Source organism: Megalops cyprinoides, chromosome 15 (genome assembly GCF_013368585.1).
Source record: "Megalops cyprinoides isolate fMegCyp1 chromosome 15, fMegCyp1.pri, whole genome shotgun sequence".
Classification (NCBI taxonomy): domain Eukaryota; kingdom Metazoa; phylum Chordata; class Actinopteri; order Elopiformes; family Megalopidae; genus Megalops; species Megalops cyprinoides.
This window is the reverse complement of record NC_050597.1, coordinates 50,266-67,978: the sequence shown is the minus strand read 5'-3', so window position 1 is coordinate 67,978 and position 17,713 is coordinate 50,266. Positions and strand designations below refer to the sequence as shown.

The 17,713-nt window shown below is 42.5% G+C and overlaps 1 protein-coding gene across 1 annotated transcript in view; it reads right to left on the bottom strand.

Annotated features, from left to right (window-relative positions):
- Positions 1-17,713, bottom strand: part of LOC118790250 (AT-rich interactive domain-containing protein 5B-like) — a 55,907-nt gene that overhangs the window by 20,334 nt on the left and 17,860 nt on the right. The window contains exon 4 of the mRNA XM_036547154.1: positions 14,308-14,538. Within this exon, the coding sequence (XP_036403047.1) occupies positions 14,308-14,538 (231 nt within the window). The remainder of the gene's footprint in view (positions 1-14,307; positions 14,539-17,713) is intronic.

The window sequence follows — 17,713 nt, the reverse complement described above, 5'->3', positions numbered from 1 at the left end:
CCCCCCCCTCTCTCTCTGTATCCCCCCCCCTCCTCTCTGTATCCCCCCCTCCTCTCTGTACCCCCCCCTCCTCTCTGTACCCCCCCTCTCTCTCTGTACCCCCCCTCCTCTCTGTACCCCCCCTCCTCTCTGTACCCCCCCTCTCTCTCTGTACCCCCCTCTCTCTCTGTGTATCCCCCCCTCTCTCTCTGTATCCCCCCCTCTCTCTCTGTATCCCCCCCTCTCTCTCTGTATCCCCCCCCTCTCTCTCTGTATCCCCCCTCTCTCTCTCTGTATCCCCCCCCTCTCTCTCTGTGTATCCCCCCCTCTCTCTCTGTATTCCCCCTCTCTCTCTCTCCCCCCTCTGTATCCCCCTCTCTCTCTCTGTATCCCCCCCTCTCTCTCTCTGTATCCCCCCCCCTCTCTCTCTGTATCCCCCCCTCTCTCTCTGTATCCCCCCCTCTCTCTCTCTGTATCCCCCCCCTCTCTCTCTGTATCCCCCCCCTCTCTCTCTGTATCCCCCCCTCTCTCTCTGTATCCCCCTCCTCTCTCTCTGTATCCCCCTCCTCTCTCTCTCTGTATCCCCCCCCTCTCTCTTTCTGATTTAAAACTACTGTCACCAGCAGATGGCTCTGAAAGTCTCAGCCAATAGAAAACATGCATTATGAATAAATGATATCTTCCTGGGTAAAATACTGCTGTGTGCTCCTAAACCCTCTTCAAAAATAGCAACTGTTCTATTTTATAATCTCATATAATTATGTAGCGCTTTCAGCGTCGCCAGAGACCTATATTTTACAATCTAAATCTGTTCTTCTTCCAGCCTGGAATGTTGGGCTCTCCTGTAACATAAAGTTAAATTCTGCCAGCTTAATGTGGTTTTATTTCACAAGATTTTCCCACCAAAGGGAAGTGATGCAGTTCACCCCTCAGCACCCCTCAGCACCCCTCAGCACCCCACAGCCCTGGGCCGAGGCAGGATGAAACACTCGCACAGAGCAGCTCAGAGCACCATGGGTGAACCACGCTCTGCTGTGTGAGCTCAGGTTGAGTACTCTGTATCAGATGTATCTCATATGGGGAATTATGAGTTATTTTAAGGATGTATTTGTATTTCATACCCAAATAATTTTGACATATAATACAACAATGACATTTCCCTTCGGTAATGTTTATCTCAGTTTGTCCACTGCAGTCCAGGATGCACATGTACACCTAAGCTCCAGCAGCACAGAAGCCCAGTCCTATAGGGGAAAGTTACTGATGAGCGCAGCTGTGTCCATGGATTAGAGGACAGCGTCTCTGCTGTGGGGGGCTTCAGCAGCTCAGACAGTAGGGAACGTGTGCAGATAAAGCAAGATGGAATAGAGGAAATGACTATATTTCTACTCTATAATTTTTCAGTAGATGAAAACTATGACAGCAATGCCTGTGTCTGGATTCAGCTGCAGTTTTTATTCATAACAGCCCTTTATAGCATGCAGTCAGTCACACATTTCATACAGCAGCTCTACAAACACAAGACCAACTGTCATATGATGATTATCTAATGCAAAACCTCAAAACAACTTCAATCCTCCACCTCTCTCCCTCCCCCATTACACCCACACGCACACTCTCACACACACACACATACTCACTCACACACTCTCTCACACACACATCCACACACAGTCACACACCCACACACAGTCACACACACCCCTGCACACACCTGCAAGCACGCACACACACGCACACACACACACACACACACACACTCTTTCATCTGATGTTACATATTCATGAATATATAGTTCTTAAAAGCTATAGTGGGCTTGCTCTTCTAAAACCAAATATGTCAAAAACAAAAGGGTGAGGGAATTTACATCCTATTAATGACTTAGTTTAGAATGTCACACATTGGCAATCAGCCGCCCTCTAGTGTAAGCAAGTGGTACTACTCCAAATTTAAGACATCATGTCCTCTCTATTTCTGCCCACAATTATATGAGTGTATACATAAACATACACACACATACACACACACCTAACCCTAAGACAAACACAAACACACATGTCCAGGCAAAGGTTGTCTCTGACAGATTTATAGGTTAAGGAGCAGGACTCGTAACCGAAAGGTTGCCGGTTCGATCCCCGCTGGGACACTGCTGCTGTACCCTTGGGCAAGGTACTTAACCCACAATTGCCTCAGTAAATATCCAGCTGTATAAATGGATAACATTGTAAAGAACTGTAACCTATGTAAGTCGCTTTGGATAAAAGCGTCTGCTAAATGAATAAATGTAAATGTAAATGTAAATAGATGCCCAAATGAATGCTCCCCCTGCTCTCCACCACATGCATGTCACAGACAGCAGCCTTCCCACAAGCCCCTGCTGTGAGGCTACCTGCCCCCAACAGGCAGACATCCACGAATCACAGATCACTTCTCACGGCCAGACTCTGCTCTGCTGCCTCATGAATGACAGCAGCAGTAACATGGCCTGATATGACAGCAGACACCGACACTTCTGCTGCTACAGCACCGACAGGGAGAGAGAGAACAGCAGCTTTACATATTAAAATGTCCTCCAGGAATATATGAGGAAATAATCAAACAGACACTGGAATATTTTTCACACTAAATTGCATTATAACCCTATGAGAGAACAGGCTCGTGCAGTGAGAAAAAGTGCCTCTGCATTAGTGTGATGGCGTGTGGGTGCATTTAGGATGACGGATGTAAGCATGCAGTGAGCTACCGGCAGCGACTCCACCTCAGGCCCTGTGTAAGCGGCGCTCACTCTTCCATGTGAGCTTCCCATACAAAAGGAGGCTGGCGAATCCAGGCTGAGCAGAGGGTCAGAGGTCACCATGTTTTTGATAGCTAATGATCCCAGAACAAAGGAGGCTGACATTTTGCTACTATTTACCACAAATCAGTTCTCAACTTTTCATTTGTTTCACCTGATTAACAATTAAACAACTCATTATCTGAATCTGAACACGCTGAAAGCTAATTCAATTTCACATAATTTTGTATTGTGTTAACTTTATTTCACAAAATAAGCTGAATATATGGATATTCAGACAGGTTGAGTTCAGGATGTTGGTCATTTTGCCTGTTGTGCAGTGTATATGGTGAAAAGCTCAACATGCTACTGCAGTGATGTACCTGTTTTAATTCCTGTCATAATGATTAAACCAGTTTTACAAAACTGAACTGCATCCTACCATTCTGTAAGGAGTAAAAAATGCTACCATTTGAGACACAATTGACAGAAAGGGCATTATCTGCTAACAGGTGCATTTTACTCAGCAAATCAACGTTAGTTAATCAGGTGAAAGAAGTAGATGGCTGAGAGAAAGAATCCATTTAGCCACAAGAACCTGTCAACTGCTGCCCCTGTGATACTGAAGCATCTCACTCACACTCCACCATACAATCAACATTCCCTGTCTTCATTCTTCATCTCCTAAAATGACACCCCTCCCCATTCCCCGAACTCTCTGGTCCCGGGAATAACTGCAGCCCATCTGATGGAAGATGCCTGTCCTCTGAGCAGATACGGAAGGGCCATGTCAGTTTTAACTTCCTTCTTGAATTAAGAGATGTGACACTACCAGTAAATAATAAATTGACTGTTCTACAAGCAAAACATTTAGAGAGAAAAAGCCTGTCACTCTTTGTGTGAAAACAGAGAGAGAAAACAGATCTCTTTTGCCCTGACAGTTGGAATGAATATCACTATGTGACTGAAGAACCCAGACTTTTTATTGGTCATTTTGGTAATACAAAGTGAATTTCACAATGGGTACAATTACCACAGTGTTAGAGCAGCTGATAAAAGTCTTTCCAAACAGTTCCTAAATTTGAATGTGTAGCTGATTTGATCACACAGCAGGAGAGATGCCTTTTTTAATTAGAGGCAAATTTTGTTCTGCAGGCTTCTGTCCCGCATGATGTTGAAATACATCAATTATTTTCAATAACAGAACAACCACCGTGTAACTGGCCCATATTCTGAATGTATATGTGTGCAGTCATTGCTGGTAAGCAGCTGTAAATGAACATCAAAACCTCATATTACTGAAAGAAAGTAAACATTAAAAGGTGATCGGTCTGTAACAGAATGAAGACACTTTTATCTCTGCCTGTATGATCTGAGAGATGAGACACAAAAGACAGTAAAGCCTGTCCAAATAGACACTTTTCTGCATGCATCTAAACAAGAAACACCAGATGCAAAGCACACTGATGAGACAAGACACGCTTCCTCAAAAGGGAACATTTATGTGCTGACAAGGAAACATACGCATTTACAAAAGAACAGACAGGTACACTGGTGAATAAAAATATCGGCATCTCAAAGAGAATATGAACACACATACAGACCTGTACACCAACATGAGCACACACACACACACACACACACACACACACACACACACACACACACACACTGAATACAGAGGACACACACACGCTGAATACAGAGAACACACACACACTGAAAGGAGAAGATGCAGATTAACAGGACACACTGACTGGCAAAATCCTGAGACAATCCTGTAACTTTACTCTTCCCACGTATTGCAAAACAACCACCATCCCCCAACCTTCACTCCCTCAAACTGAGTGAGCCCCTAACCCTAACCCTCAAACTCAGTGCAGGAGCCGGATTCCCCTAACTGGAGCAAAGGCAGTGAGCCCGTAACCCTCAAACTCAGTGAGCCCGTAACCCTAACCCTCAAACTCAGTGCAGGAGCCGGATTCCCCTAACTGGAGCAAAGGCAGTGAGCCCGTAACCCTCAAACTCAGTGAGCCCATAACCCTAACCCTCAAACTCAGTGAGCCCCTAACCCTAACCCTCAAACTCAGTGCAGGAGCCGGATTCCCCTAACTGGAGCAAAGGCAGTGAGCCCGTAACCCTCAAACTCAGTGAGCCCGTAACCCTAACCCTCAAACTCAGTGAGCCCCTAACCCTAACCCTCAAACTCAGTGCAGGAGCCGGATTCCCCTAACTGAAGCAAAGGCAGCCAGCACTCATGGACGCTGCAGTTTCAGCTCTGTCCATCATGTCAGGGCTCTCAGCAGAGACAGACTCCATAGGCAGCTTTTAACCATCTGAGCATGTGCAGACAGCAGTAAAGTTTGCATGTCCAGCAGTAAAATTCGCCCAGAGATTATTTTCACTGCTAATATGGCATGGGAATCTCCCCTCCACTTCAATTTAATCTGAAAATGAGTAAGTAGCAAAAATGTGCATTTTGCAGATAGGATACCAAAGAAAACCCAACCCTAACCAAACCCAAACAGGCAAAATCAGTGTTTATTGATATTTATTTCTCATACATGCAGTTGTGCTTTTATTTATGAAATGGGCACACTGGAGAGAAAAAACTGCTCAACTGCAGTAAAACCAGGCAGTTCCAGGAGGAGGCAAGACAACTGTTGAAAGACCTTTACTGTAAGCTTTACGAATTCATTCATATGGGGGAGCTTTTAACTCCAGCACAAGTAGGTCTCAGTGCGCTGTTCAGGTGCTCCATATTTCAGTCATTGGGTTAAACAGCCACACCCGCACACAATCAAAACCACAACATTTAAAAGCAGGCAGAAGTGCTGGCTGTGAAAATATCTAAAGTTTAACGCCATTAGCTGTGATGCTGGCATCTCAGAGGGCTCTGCAGATGGTAGCCTGTGAGCCGGGGAGCCCAGGCTTCTGTAATTGCACTCTACACCTCTGGACTCAAACTTCTCTGCTCCTAATGGCCTGAATACTCAGGCAGCAATGAAATTTCCTCTGACAATCTGTGATGGATGGTCTCAATGGATTACCCATAAAATAATGGAAAGTGTAGGGTAAAAAAATCTCTTGTTGTCAGTCTATCAGTTGAATCAGGGTTTTTGCAGTGACAGGCATTACAGACGGCCTATAGTATCTGCACCCTGACACTGACATTAAAAATGTGGACAAAGACCTAACCCAGCACTAAAATTCAAGTATAGCCACGAAACATAATGATCCAGGTGGTAATCTGAATATATGTTAACTCATTCAAGTGTAACCTATAGAGGAAGGAGGAATTTCCTATTCAAGTGACATCATATTATGGACAATTTTGCCTCATTATGTGAGAAAGCAAAAACATACTCCCAATTCCAAACATAGCGTATAAATACTGACAAAATTGTATTTGAATAGCTTACAAACCACCTGTAATGGTGTAGAAAGACAATGTTTTCATCTGTGTTTTAATTTTTAGATACTCGTTTGTGTTTTCAGACTGTGGACCACTGACAAGACACTAGGAGTAGGATGCATGATGCTCCAGAAAATCCAAGCATGTAACTCTGCACTGCACCCATGACACTCAGACAGATCATTGCTTTGAATGGGACTGACATTGTGAACTCTGTACACCTGCATTCACATCAGTGTCCTCAGAATGAGACGGGATCTGGCTGAGTAATCTTCTGCTTACGAAGACTGGAGGCAGAGAGCAGAAAGGCATTGATTAAGCGAACTGATGGCCTATTAGGGCTGTGAGTGTACAGATCTTCAGCTCAGTCTTTAATTATTCCTGCATGAATGGCACTGTGCTATGCACACTAATAATATGGGGAGCCTCTGCGTATGTTATTAGGATAAATATGACATGCACAAAACAAATTAAATCATATCATTATGAATTCTTATGTTGTACACAAAGCAATTATGTAATTCAAAGCAGCCTCAAGAGGAAGAAGGCGGCCAAAAGCACACAGTTAATTACTAATCATGACCACCTACATCAATGTCCAGATTACAAACTCAAAATGGCACTGAAAATTCACACTTTCCCATCTGCCAGTCTCAGTGCACTTCATTGTTTTTCCTCTTCCTTATGCAATTCTCATTAAATGTCCTAAAATTAAACAAAAACGAAATTTGGGAAGAAACTAAAAGCAAATGCATCCTGTTCAATAGAATGTCAAGAATCTGAGTGCTAAAATGAAACTATAAACTAGTTTTGCTGACTGAGCTGAGAGAGAGAGACTTTCTGCTCTTAAACTGTGCAGCTGCACATGACACCCTCATGATCTCCTCATTAATGTAGATCACAGTCACAGAGCCAATGCTGAGAGGTTTCAACTTCCTAATGAACTTTGACCTCCACAACTAATAACCTCAACCTCCATTCCAATGCCATCCCCTGCCCTGTCCCTTTGGCCAAAAGGCAGCACATTGCAGCAGTCAAAGGGAAGGAAAAAAAAAAGATTAATCAGTATCCTGCTCTAAAAATACACGACTGAGCAGTTCACATGCTATTACAGTTCCTCTCAAAACAGCTTTGCCATGGCAGCAGTGCTTACTGGCTATTGTTTAGACAGAAAAATCCCCTTTTAAGGATGAATTTGATGATAAAAGCCCAGAGCTGCAGTGAGTACAGTTCTCTGTGAGCCATTAAAGAATATTACATAATAACAGGAACCAAAACACACAACCTTCAAACATTCCAAATTGATTTTATAGACAGACTGAAACACAGCTAAGTGGGCTGGGCTTTTAAATTCATACAATCTGTCTCACATCAGGACAGAGCAGTGGGAGAAATCGGCTCAGATGTTGCACATTACAGGGAAAATGCACTGTGTAAATCAAGCAGCACCTGAAGACATTGAATCAGGCATTAATAAGAGGCATCCTTTTAAAATAACAACGTGCCAGTTACACTGGTAAACTGAGGTTAATATTCGAGGGTGGTCTAATCACTCATTTTTGTGTTTATGTCTGTAAACTAATTTACCTATCTCTGATCCCGCTCTGATTCATTTATTTCATTAATTTAGGGGAACATCAGTAATTATATTTACAACAGTCAAACAGCTCCTTTTGTGTTTCATTGCATTTTAGTGGGGAGTACAGTGCTGCTTTGGTGCTGAGTTTATGTAACCGTGACAACAGTGATACACAAGTTTCAAACACAGGTCTACAATTTGCCCCACTCAAGTCCCAGAAAGATTAAAAAATCTTCACACGAAACCAACTTCAACAGCAGCTGTGCAGGAAAAAGGATGAACAGGCATTTGGTCCTATTTGCAGGGAAGAGCTTAAAAGAAGCACTCTGAAAGATTATATATTTCCAAAAAAAAAAAAAAAAAGAAGATTCTATTACAATTTCACATGACTTCATAACGCCTGAATCAGGCCCCATACAATAACATCTGTGAACAACACTGTGACCCTCATCTATCAACAGCAGGCCTATGCAGTGACCAGGAGAGAGAGGGGTGCAGCCCTCCCTCTCTCCTTCTCCCTTCCCCACACGTCTCTCTCTCTCTCTCACACACACACACACACACACACACACACACAGAAGTCTTTGAACCACAATCCATTTTAAAGCTACCATCAGATATCTGGGTCCTTTCAGATCCACATACTCAGACTCATCAAGTGCTTAGGAGGGAAGACTGTGGCTTTAAGTGATATTTCTCACTGGACTCATATCCCCAAAGTGGTCATTTTTATTAGTGGTATAAAAATGATTCAGTGCCCTGAAAGGTAGTTTTTTTTTTTGCATGAATGATTCATTTCTCTGTAAAGTCGTCTGTTGAAAATTCAAGGCACTACAAAAATCAAGCTCAACATTTGAGCTTTGCACAAAATTACAAATCAATGCACATCATAGCAGAGTGATACTTCCAGCGCTAATAACACCTGCAAAAAAACTCCTGCTGACACACTGTTCTTTTATGAAAATAAAGTACTCTTGAACAAGAGTCATCAACTTTCCATCTCATTTCCAACAATTTACTGCAAAAAATATCTCTTTGAATAAAGAGAACAAACCAAAAGTATTAGGCCACATCAGAGAGCACACAAAAATAACAGAATGGCCTCAAATGTCAGAACTAAAAGATGATCCATTCAGACAAGCAAAAGTGATGTTTTACTGTTTCATAAGGAACATGCAGTACAATCACCTGGATTCCTGACAAAAATGCTGAAATTATCCCCACATATGCGTCTGACAGAATCAATGTGGAGAATCTGAGAAATTTGCCTTTCCTGTTGGAGCAAATGGCGTCACACCGTCTGAGAGCATTAATCACACTGCCGGTGAGTTAAGAGACAATTGTTAGGGTTACACTGATGAAATCCTTTCTGACTTTCAGCTTAACAACGCTGGCCCTCCCACACAGCACTTTAATAAAGCTTTTGAAATAATTCATGGCTGTCAGAGCGCAGAGCTGCAGAGAGCCCTGCAGCATTAGGGGCAATGCCAGCAATTTGGTTTGAATTTGATGTAATGAATGATAAATAGTTAGTGGAAAATATTTCGCCGCCTCTTTCCAAAGTGCTCACAACCATATGACTACATCCTGTAGCCCAACACCAAGCACTGGCCTTTGCCACCTCCTTAGTCTCAGTTCACAGTAACTATCATCTAAAACTACAGTCTCCAGCACCCAGTAACATTGTGACTTTCATGCCTGAGCAGGTATGCTGCATCATGGGATTACTCAGACCATGCTTCCAAAACCTGTTTTCCTCACAACTGTATCATCACTTTGAAATAATTTCCCCTTCAAAAATGTTGAGTGGTGTATGAGTAATTTGAGTTAATAGAACAGCATTGGGCTGCTGATGAATGATATATCTCAGTGCTGTTTACAGACAAAAGCTGCCATAACATGCATCTGGACGGCTTGGCTGTTTCTCATTAAGAAATATGGTAATACTGTACTTCACCAGACATTTATGCTAATTCCACCCTGGAGTAAAATGTTTTCAGATTGCACAAATGGAAAGTACTGTCACTAAAGAAAATTGTATAGACCTTTAATTTTTCCTGAATCCTTAAGCTGACACAAGAATAAGGCATATGGTTATTTAAAAATGCATAGCCTTTCTTTAATGCAATCCAGATTCTGCAGAGGTGAACACAAATCATGTCACAGAATGCAGAGAGCAGCATGCCAGACAGGACGGTCTGATCTCAGCTGTGGGCTACATTTCACAGAGACCAAACACCAGGACATGTCTAATATATTAGAATAATGCAAATGCTCAGCCTATACAATCCTTCAGCAGCTCTAATTTCACAGCAAACAGAGAAAACAGTCATTACGTTACACTCTGTTTGTTTAACTGTTCATACAATCCCTGCCCGAGTGCATACAGTGATTATGCCATTTATATTCGGGAACGTCCCTGCCTTCGCAGCCTGCCTGCAGCATCTGGACTGCATTAATAACCTGCATTAAATCTGCCAGGTTGCAGCTCAATGTTCCCCCACTGTAAATACTTGTGTTTTTTCAAAACAAATAAACAAAGTGTTTGGTCTTTTTAAGGACAAAAACAGTGACATTTAATTACTGAATCCAACAGTAAAACACCTTTTAAACACCCTCAGAATGTCTATTTCAGCCACATGCCTTTGTGGGGGCCTGGGGAAAAGCTAAACCCTTCCAAACAGGTTTATATTTCTCTGTTTATTTTCAGACAGAATGACTTGGGTTTTGGACGTTTCTACCAAATATATAATTATCAAAAACTTTCACGAACTGTATTTTCCCTAGAGAATGACCCACCTCCCTTATAGCTTTCCCAGAGTCTAATATTCCTCTCATTGTCATCCAGAAGGCTCGGCATGTTTTCAGTATTATACAGAGTAAGTCCCTTGAGACAGAGATATTTTATTAAGACTACATGGATTCTCTCTACCCATTTAAACCCACTAAAATTATACAGAAGAATGATGACAAAAAGAAAAACATGTTGCTGCTGTTTACAGAAAAAGAAATTAGAGTAAACACAAACTTTTTTCACAATTTTTGTGGAAGGAACACAAAACTGCAAAAAAGAATATGAGTCACTGCCAAGGACAGCTAATATACTGTAAATGTTATATACAAAATTTTTAAATTAAAAGCCTTAGCTGAAAAAGGAGATACATGTGCAGTGTCATTCATCAGACCTTCAGCCAACACAATATCATTAATTTCCCGTTAATCATTATGCAAAATTCAACTATAATAACAAACCCAGTATTCTTCATTCAGAGGGGCAGAATATATTGCTTACTTTGTAGAACATTAAAAATCCAGTCACTCTAAAGTCGTCAGTCTGTTTTTGCATATTCCTGCACTAATGCCATCATATTGACTCTACTAACCCTAACCTACAGTATATACTACCCTATACTCTCTACTACACTAAACCTGCTCACCAATATTTCTCAAAACTGCAGGTGGTACAGGCACATAGATATAGCAGCAGAGTGAAAGCAACCCTTTAGCCTTGGCCAGGAGCTCAGGGTACATGCAGTGACCTGAGCTCCACTGACACTGCATGGGAAAAGGCTGAATGAGTGACCAAGGAGCCATCAGCTCCTGGAAGGCACAGTGTGGAGTACTGTGGCCTCCATGTTTCAGAGTACTGTGGCCTCCATATTTCAGAGTACTGTGGCCTCCATGTTTCAGAGTACTGTGGCCTCCATGTTTCAGAGTACTGTGGCCTCCATATTTCAGAGTACTGTGGCCTCCATATTTCAGAGTACTGTGGCCTCCATGTTTCAGAGTACTGTGGCCTCCATATTTCAGAGTACTGTGGCCTCCATATTTCAGAGTACTGTGGCCTCCATATTTCAGAGTACTGTGGCCTCCATATTTCAGAGTACTGTGGCCTCCATGTTTCAGAGTACTGTGGCCTCCATGTTTCAGAGTACTGTGGCCTCCATATTTCAGAGTACTGTGGCCTCCATATTTCAGAGTACTGTGGCCTCCATGTTTCAGAGTACTGTGGCCTCCATGTTTCAGAGTACTGTGGCCTCCATGTTTCAGAGTACTGTGGCCTCCATATTTCAGAGTACTGTGGCCTCCATATTTCAGAGTACTGTGGCCTCCATGTTTCAGAGTACTGTGACCGTTATGATTAAGTCTGTTTCCAAAACATCCATTACAGATGATGCCATTTTTTGATGAAATCACCACAAGTATCGTCTGCTCTTCAGACCTTATAGTGAATGATGCTGACATGCCATTCAGAAGAATTTAGAGAAGCTATGAATATAGATTTAGAATAACACAGAATCAATCAAGACAAGTCAATGTAACTACACATAAGTGGCCAATATGAGGAATTAATTAAAAAATTAATGAGATAATTCGCTCAACACAGCACAATAACTCCACATACACACTTTAATGTAATGATATACAGTAAACACCATGACATCTTGGTTTGTGATGCTATGTGCTTGTTTTTGCTTGCACTGAGAGCCAAGTGTTTCCCTCAAGTATTACAGATCACAGTAAATCCCTAAGATAAACAAAGCACACCTGTACTGTGTTTAGTTCTGCAGTCCTATTGAGTGAAAAGTAAATACTTTTTTATTTTATTAAATAAATACTGCACATCTCAATGCTTTCTGCTAGTCACTTTCAGAAGCCATAGCAGTAACAATAGCAATAGAAAATCAGGTGGACTGATGGACAGGTATGCCATTAAACATTAAAAGTATACATTTATTTATTAAATTATATAATTTTATATAGTATACATTATAAAGCATTAAAAACTGCCTCATGGTGCTGGCAGCATTTGGCACATTTCACCTTGTTTCCATGTTTTGAAAAGACCCTTTCACCTCTTCAGGAGCCAGGTCAATCAGCTTAATAAAGTCTGATCTCCAAGCTTAAATCAAACACAGAAACAATATCATTTAATGTATACTGATGTATATGAAAATAATAATATCATAATAATAGATAATAATATACTAAAAAAATCATAAGAGTCCCTGCAGACTCTTTAAAGTAAAGAAACATGAACAATTATAGCAACACGTATGGTAGAGAGATTACATGAAGCAGTTTATAAACCCTGTTCAATAATCCAATACAGCCTCTGCTCCACTTTCAAACAGTCACTCTAGCCCAAGGATTCTTTACCTCTTCTCTACGTAGCGAGACGCTCTGTACGAAGGGAGAGCGCAATTCTCAGTCATGCTTGTTCACCGCTGGTGTTAAAGTGGGTCATGTATCTATTTCAGACATGTAGACCTGGATGAGCACACATTGACACAGCTGTAAAGATGAAGGTCACCCTTCCACATGAACACAGCCAGCCAATGGGTAGCATCACCAGCCTTCACTGACCTGGCACTGTGCCACTCAAATGTGTATCAAACTGCAAATACCTATCATTGGGGTACACAGAGAACACTCCAGTGCTGATACTGTACTTCCTTTTTCATATCAACGCCAGCCTTGCATCAGTGACCCAACAATGGGAGCAACTGTATTGCAATAACTGCATACTGATTGGTCTCATTTTCATTCACAAGCATATTTGGCTTTGTTCTCTGAGCAGAACTTAGCCTTCTCTGGACATGGAGCCGCCCCCTCATGGTGATTCAGCTGCAATGGCCATTTCCTGATTAGAGGTGTGTTGTGTAGTCAATAATGCAAATCCTTACAAATATGTAAGGAGTGCAATTCACTTTAAATGGCAAATGAGGACTCAGTCAGACAGTACATTGTCAGTGTCATGATTGCTCTAAAAGGAGGAGAAAAGGTCATTGATCAAATGATAAATTACTTCACTAATGTGAGCATCAAATTTTCATAGATATGGCTCTGAATTTACACAACCGAGGGCCTTTAATTTAGCATCTCTGTGATTCTGATTACACAACATCACCAAGAGTCAACCCCTCTGCTGATCCTGGTGAAGAGGAGTCATATTTCATGCAGAGGGATCCTTCAAATACAAATATATTTTCTAATATGGTGCTACTAGAGGTCTTGTCTCACTTTTAACAGATAAACAGTTGAATTGTGGTCACCAAAATTGCTGACAATCCTGTACCCTTGTCTATCAGACTCTGGCTACATGTTTCGTTCAATGTACAAACTGTTTCTCAGTCAGCTCTGTCAAGGTATTCAGTGTGAGTCTCATGCATCCGGAGAGCCCCTCATGCTCACATCTGATACCATATAATCTCACACTTTTGAACACAGATTTCTAATTTATCTTCATCAGTGTGAGAAGTTATCATTTATGTAATAAAAAGCTGGAATTGGAAACAAGAATTCAATTTGTTTTCAAACAAACGCATGCCCCCCCCCCTCGGCACACATAACACACCAACCTCCACACACAGCCCTGCCCCCCTCCAAAACAGCAGAACTCCACAACCACCACCCCCCCGCTCCCGGCGATCTCTGAAAAGCCATTCTGGTGTGCAAGACATGCTTAGTGTGGTAACAAAAACTGTAGGTCCAATCAGATGGAATGGACTGCATGCATACATAAAAATACCTCTTTCCAGGAGGTCTTCTGCACTTACCAAACTCCTCGCTGATGCTGTGGCTGTGGATGAGCGTGGGGTGCTCGAAGGTCTCACGGCAGTACAGAATCCTGGTGCTGCCGCTGAGGCAGGCGGTGCCGCCCAGCGCCAGAATCACCGGATCCGTGAGCAGAGAGGAGGGCTGCTCTCTCAGCCGTGCGCTGATGGACCGGTACCGGCAGTACTGCGGGTAGCTCAGAACCAGCACTCTCTTACTGTCCTCATCTTCCCCTGAATGAAATAAAAAAAGGTTTGTTTTTACCAACTACCATCATCATTGAAATGAATTCTAACGATCCTTAAATATCTCTGGACATTAACACCATTCATTTGTCAGAAGGCCTTAGCCAGAACCACTTACCAGGCTAATATGAAATGTTATAAACTTGTCACATCAGAAACAAGAACATTTCTTTATATGCTAATTTACTACACACTGTGAGACATTACTCCAAAAAAAATAAATAAAAAGGAATGTTGTATTATACTCTACATACATAAATGTGACAACCTGCCAAGCTGAAACCACAGGAAAGAATAACTGTCAAATTCTATGAAGCATAAGGAAATAACATCACTGACACAGAGTGTCATTAGAGGTATGCTATCATACACCCCAATATACTCGCAGAGAGAAGACTGACTTGAAAAAAATCATGTACAATTGGCTTATTTTCATTAAAAACATTAGACCAAAATAAAGTTATGTAATGCATGTAATTGTGTTTCTGTCCCCAGGTTATCAAAAACAGTCTCAATCTGACAGAAAAATAAAGCAGTAAAGCTTTTATGCATGGGTGATATCCTCCTTGTCATTCCATGCTTTGCCCATTTACCCATGCATACATACATGCACGCGCACACACACACTCTGTCAGGGTTTGTGAGGAAAGGACCCAGGCACAGACAATACAGGCAGTACAAAAACGGCTATTCTTTAATGACAAGTCCAAAAAAAATAATAAATAATCACAAGCTTAATCAAAGTCAGACAACAATCCAAGTCAGTAGCCAAAAGCCCAGTAGTAAGTAAACAGACAATATCCAAACCAGCAAAATCTTGATTACTGGTAGAGTTCGTTACCGGGAAGACAGACAGGCAATCAAAACAGGCAAATGGCAATCAGGAATCAAGGTCAATACGGGCAAAAAGTAGTCAGGCAAACAGGTCAGCAAAAATCCAGGGCAGCAGGCAAAAGGGTAATCCAAGAGTCAGCAACAGAACAGGCTTCTTCTCTTTTTTTTTTTTTTTTTTGAACAAAGGCAGTAAGACACCGAGACGATCTGGCACTGAAAGAAGAAAGCAGGTGAGGCACTGAGATGATCTGGCACTGAAGGAAGAAAGCAGGTGAGGCACTGAGATGATCTGGCACTGAAGGAAGCAAACAGGTGAGGCACTGAGATGATCTGGCACTGAAGCAAGCAGGTGAGGCACTGAGACGATCTGGCACTGAAGGAAGCAAACAGCAGGGTATTTGCAGGCAGCCAGATGATGAGGGGACGAGACGCAGGTGTGCAGAAACAGGCTTCAGGTGATGGGCGTGGCAGAGTAACAGGGGGCGGGAAGACAGGAGGGACAAGAAAACACATGGACCTGTAAACAAAAACAAAAACAAGACACTCCCACACAGACCAACGGGGAGAAACCAAGCGGCTCGGCTGAATTGCTGACACACACTCATACCCACGCATGCATACACACACATTTATTCATACATGCACACCCATGCACTCGTACATGCACACCCATGCACTCGTACATGCACACCCATGCACTCGTACATGCACACCAATGCACTCGTACATGCACACCCGTGCACTCGTACATGCACACCCGTGCACTCGTACATGCACACCCGTGCACTCGTACATGCACACCCGTGCACTCGTACATGCACACTCCGGCACTCGTACATGCACACTCCGGCACTCGTACATGCACACCAATGCGCTCGTACATGCACACTCCGGCGCTCGTACATGCACACCAATGCGCTCGTACATGCACACTCCGGCGCTCGTACATGCACACCAATGCGCTCGTACATGCACACTCCGGCACTCGTACATGCACACCCGTGCACTCGTACATGCACACTCCGGCACTCGTACATGCACACTCCGGCGCTCGTACATGCACACCAATGCGCTCGTACATGCACACTCCGGCGCTCGTACATGCACACCAATGCGCTCGTACATGCACACTCCGGCGCTCGTACATGCACACCAATGCGCTCGTACATGCACACTCCGGCGCTCGTACATGCACACCAATGCGCTCGTACATGCACACTCCGGCGCTCGTACATGCACACTCCGGCGCTCGTACATGCACACTCCGGCGCTCGTACATGCACACTCCGGCGCTCGTACATGCACACTAACGCACTCGTACATGCACCCTGATGCCTGTCTCGACGTGCCATCTGCTCAGCACTATGACCATAAATTGTGAATCAGAAATCATGAATCGTGAAATTAAGCATTTTAATAATTGTATCTACCTAGCGGATTACATCAAAATGTATCTAAATCTATGGACGGATGGATAATTTAAAAGCACATACACAGCAGACTTCTTCTCAATGTCTCCTGGACTTTTGTACAGATTAATGCATTAACACACATTTCAGTCACTTCAACTGCCACCGTTAATGTCACTGTACATTGGAAATACATCTGCAGTTTTTCTGCTTCATCTAGAGAATCTGATTTACGCTTTCAGTCCTTTTCCCCAGGACAGCCACAGTCACATCTCATTCATTCAGTTGCAATAATTACTTTATCACTGTCAGTCTGATGAAATAAGCCATAAAAAAAGAAATGAAACAGGAAATATATTAAAAAGGAAACATGGCAAATCTCCTTCATGACTGGTGCTTGTATGTAACCAAATAAAATTACTTATAATAAATTAAATTACTTATAAATGTGCATTTGAACTTTTATAAGTCAATTTCCATGATTTCCGTGTTTTTGTTTTAACAAATGTACATTTTAATAATAAATTTTTTATAAAGGTTGACTCACTTTTCACTTAGTGATTTTTGTTTTCCAGGCCTCAACAGTAAACCTGAACAGAATTTTCCCACTATGAGACACGAAGGCTCTCGTTACCAGCTCTCCATCTCTCTGTCTCTCTGTTGAACTCCTGATGACAAACATTTTTTTCCAAATGTGGAGGATATATCGTTTTTCATTTGCAATAAATGTAGCAAAATCTATCATTAAATAACAGAGATTGCATGTAAGGCTCATTCAGATTCACTCACACTGCAATGAAACTGCTTTCCTAACTGCCAGTCCAGGCAAAAGCAGACTGTGCTGGGGATGGGGGATAAAACCAGGGGAAAGCAATCCTTCCCTTTGGGTTGTGGCATTGATTAAGTGTTCTGTTTACAGC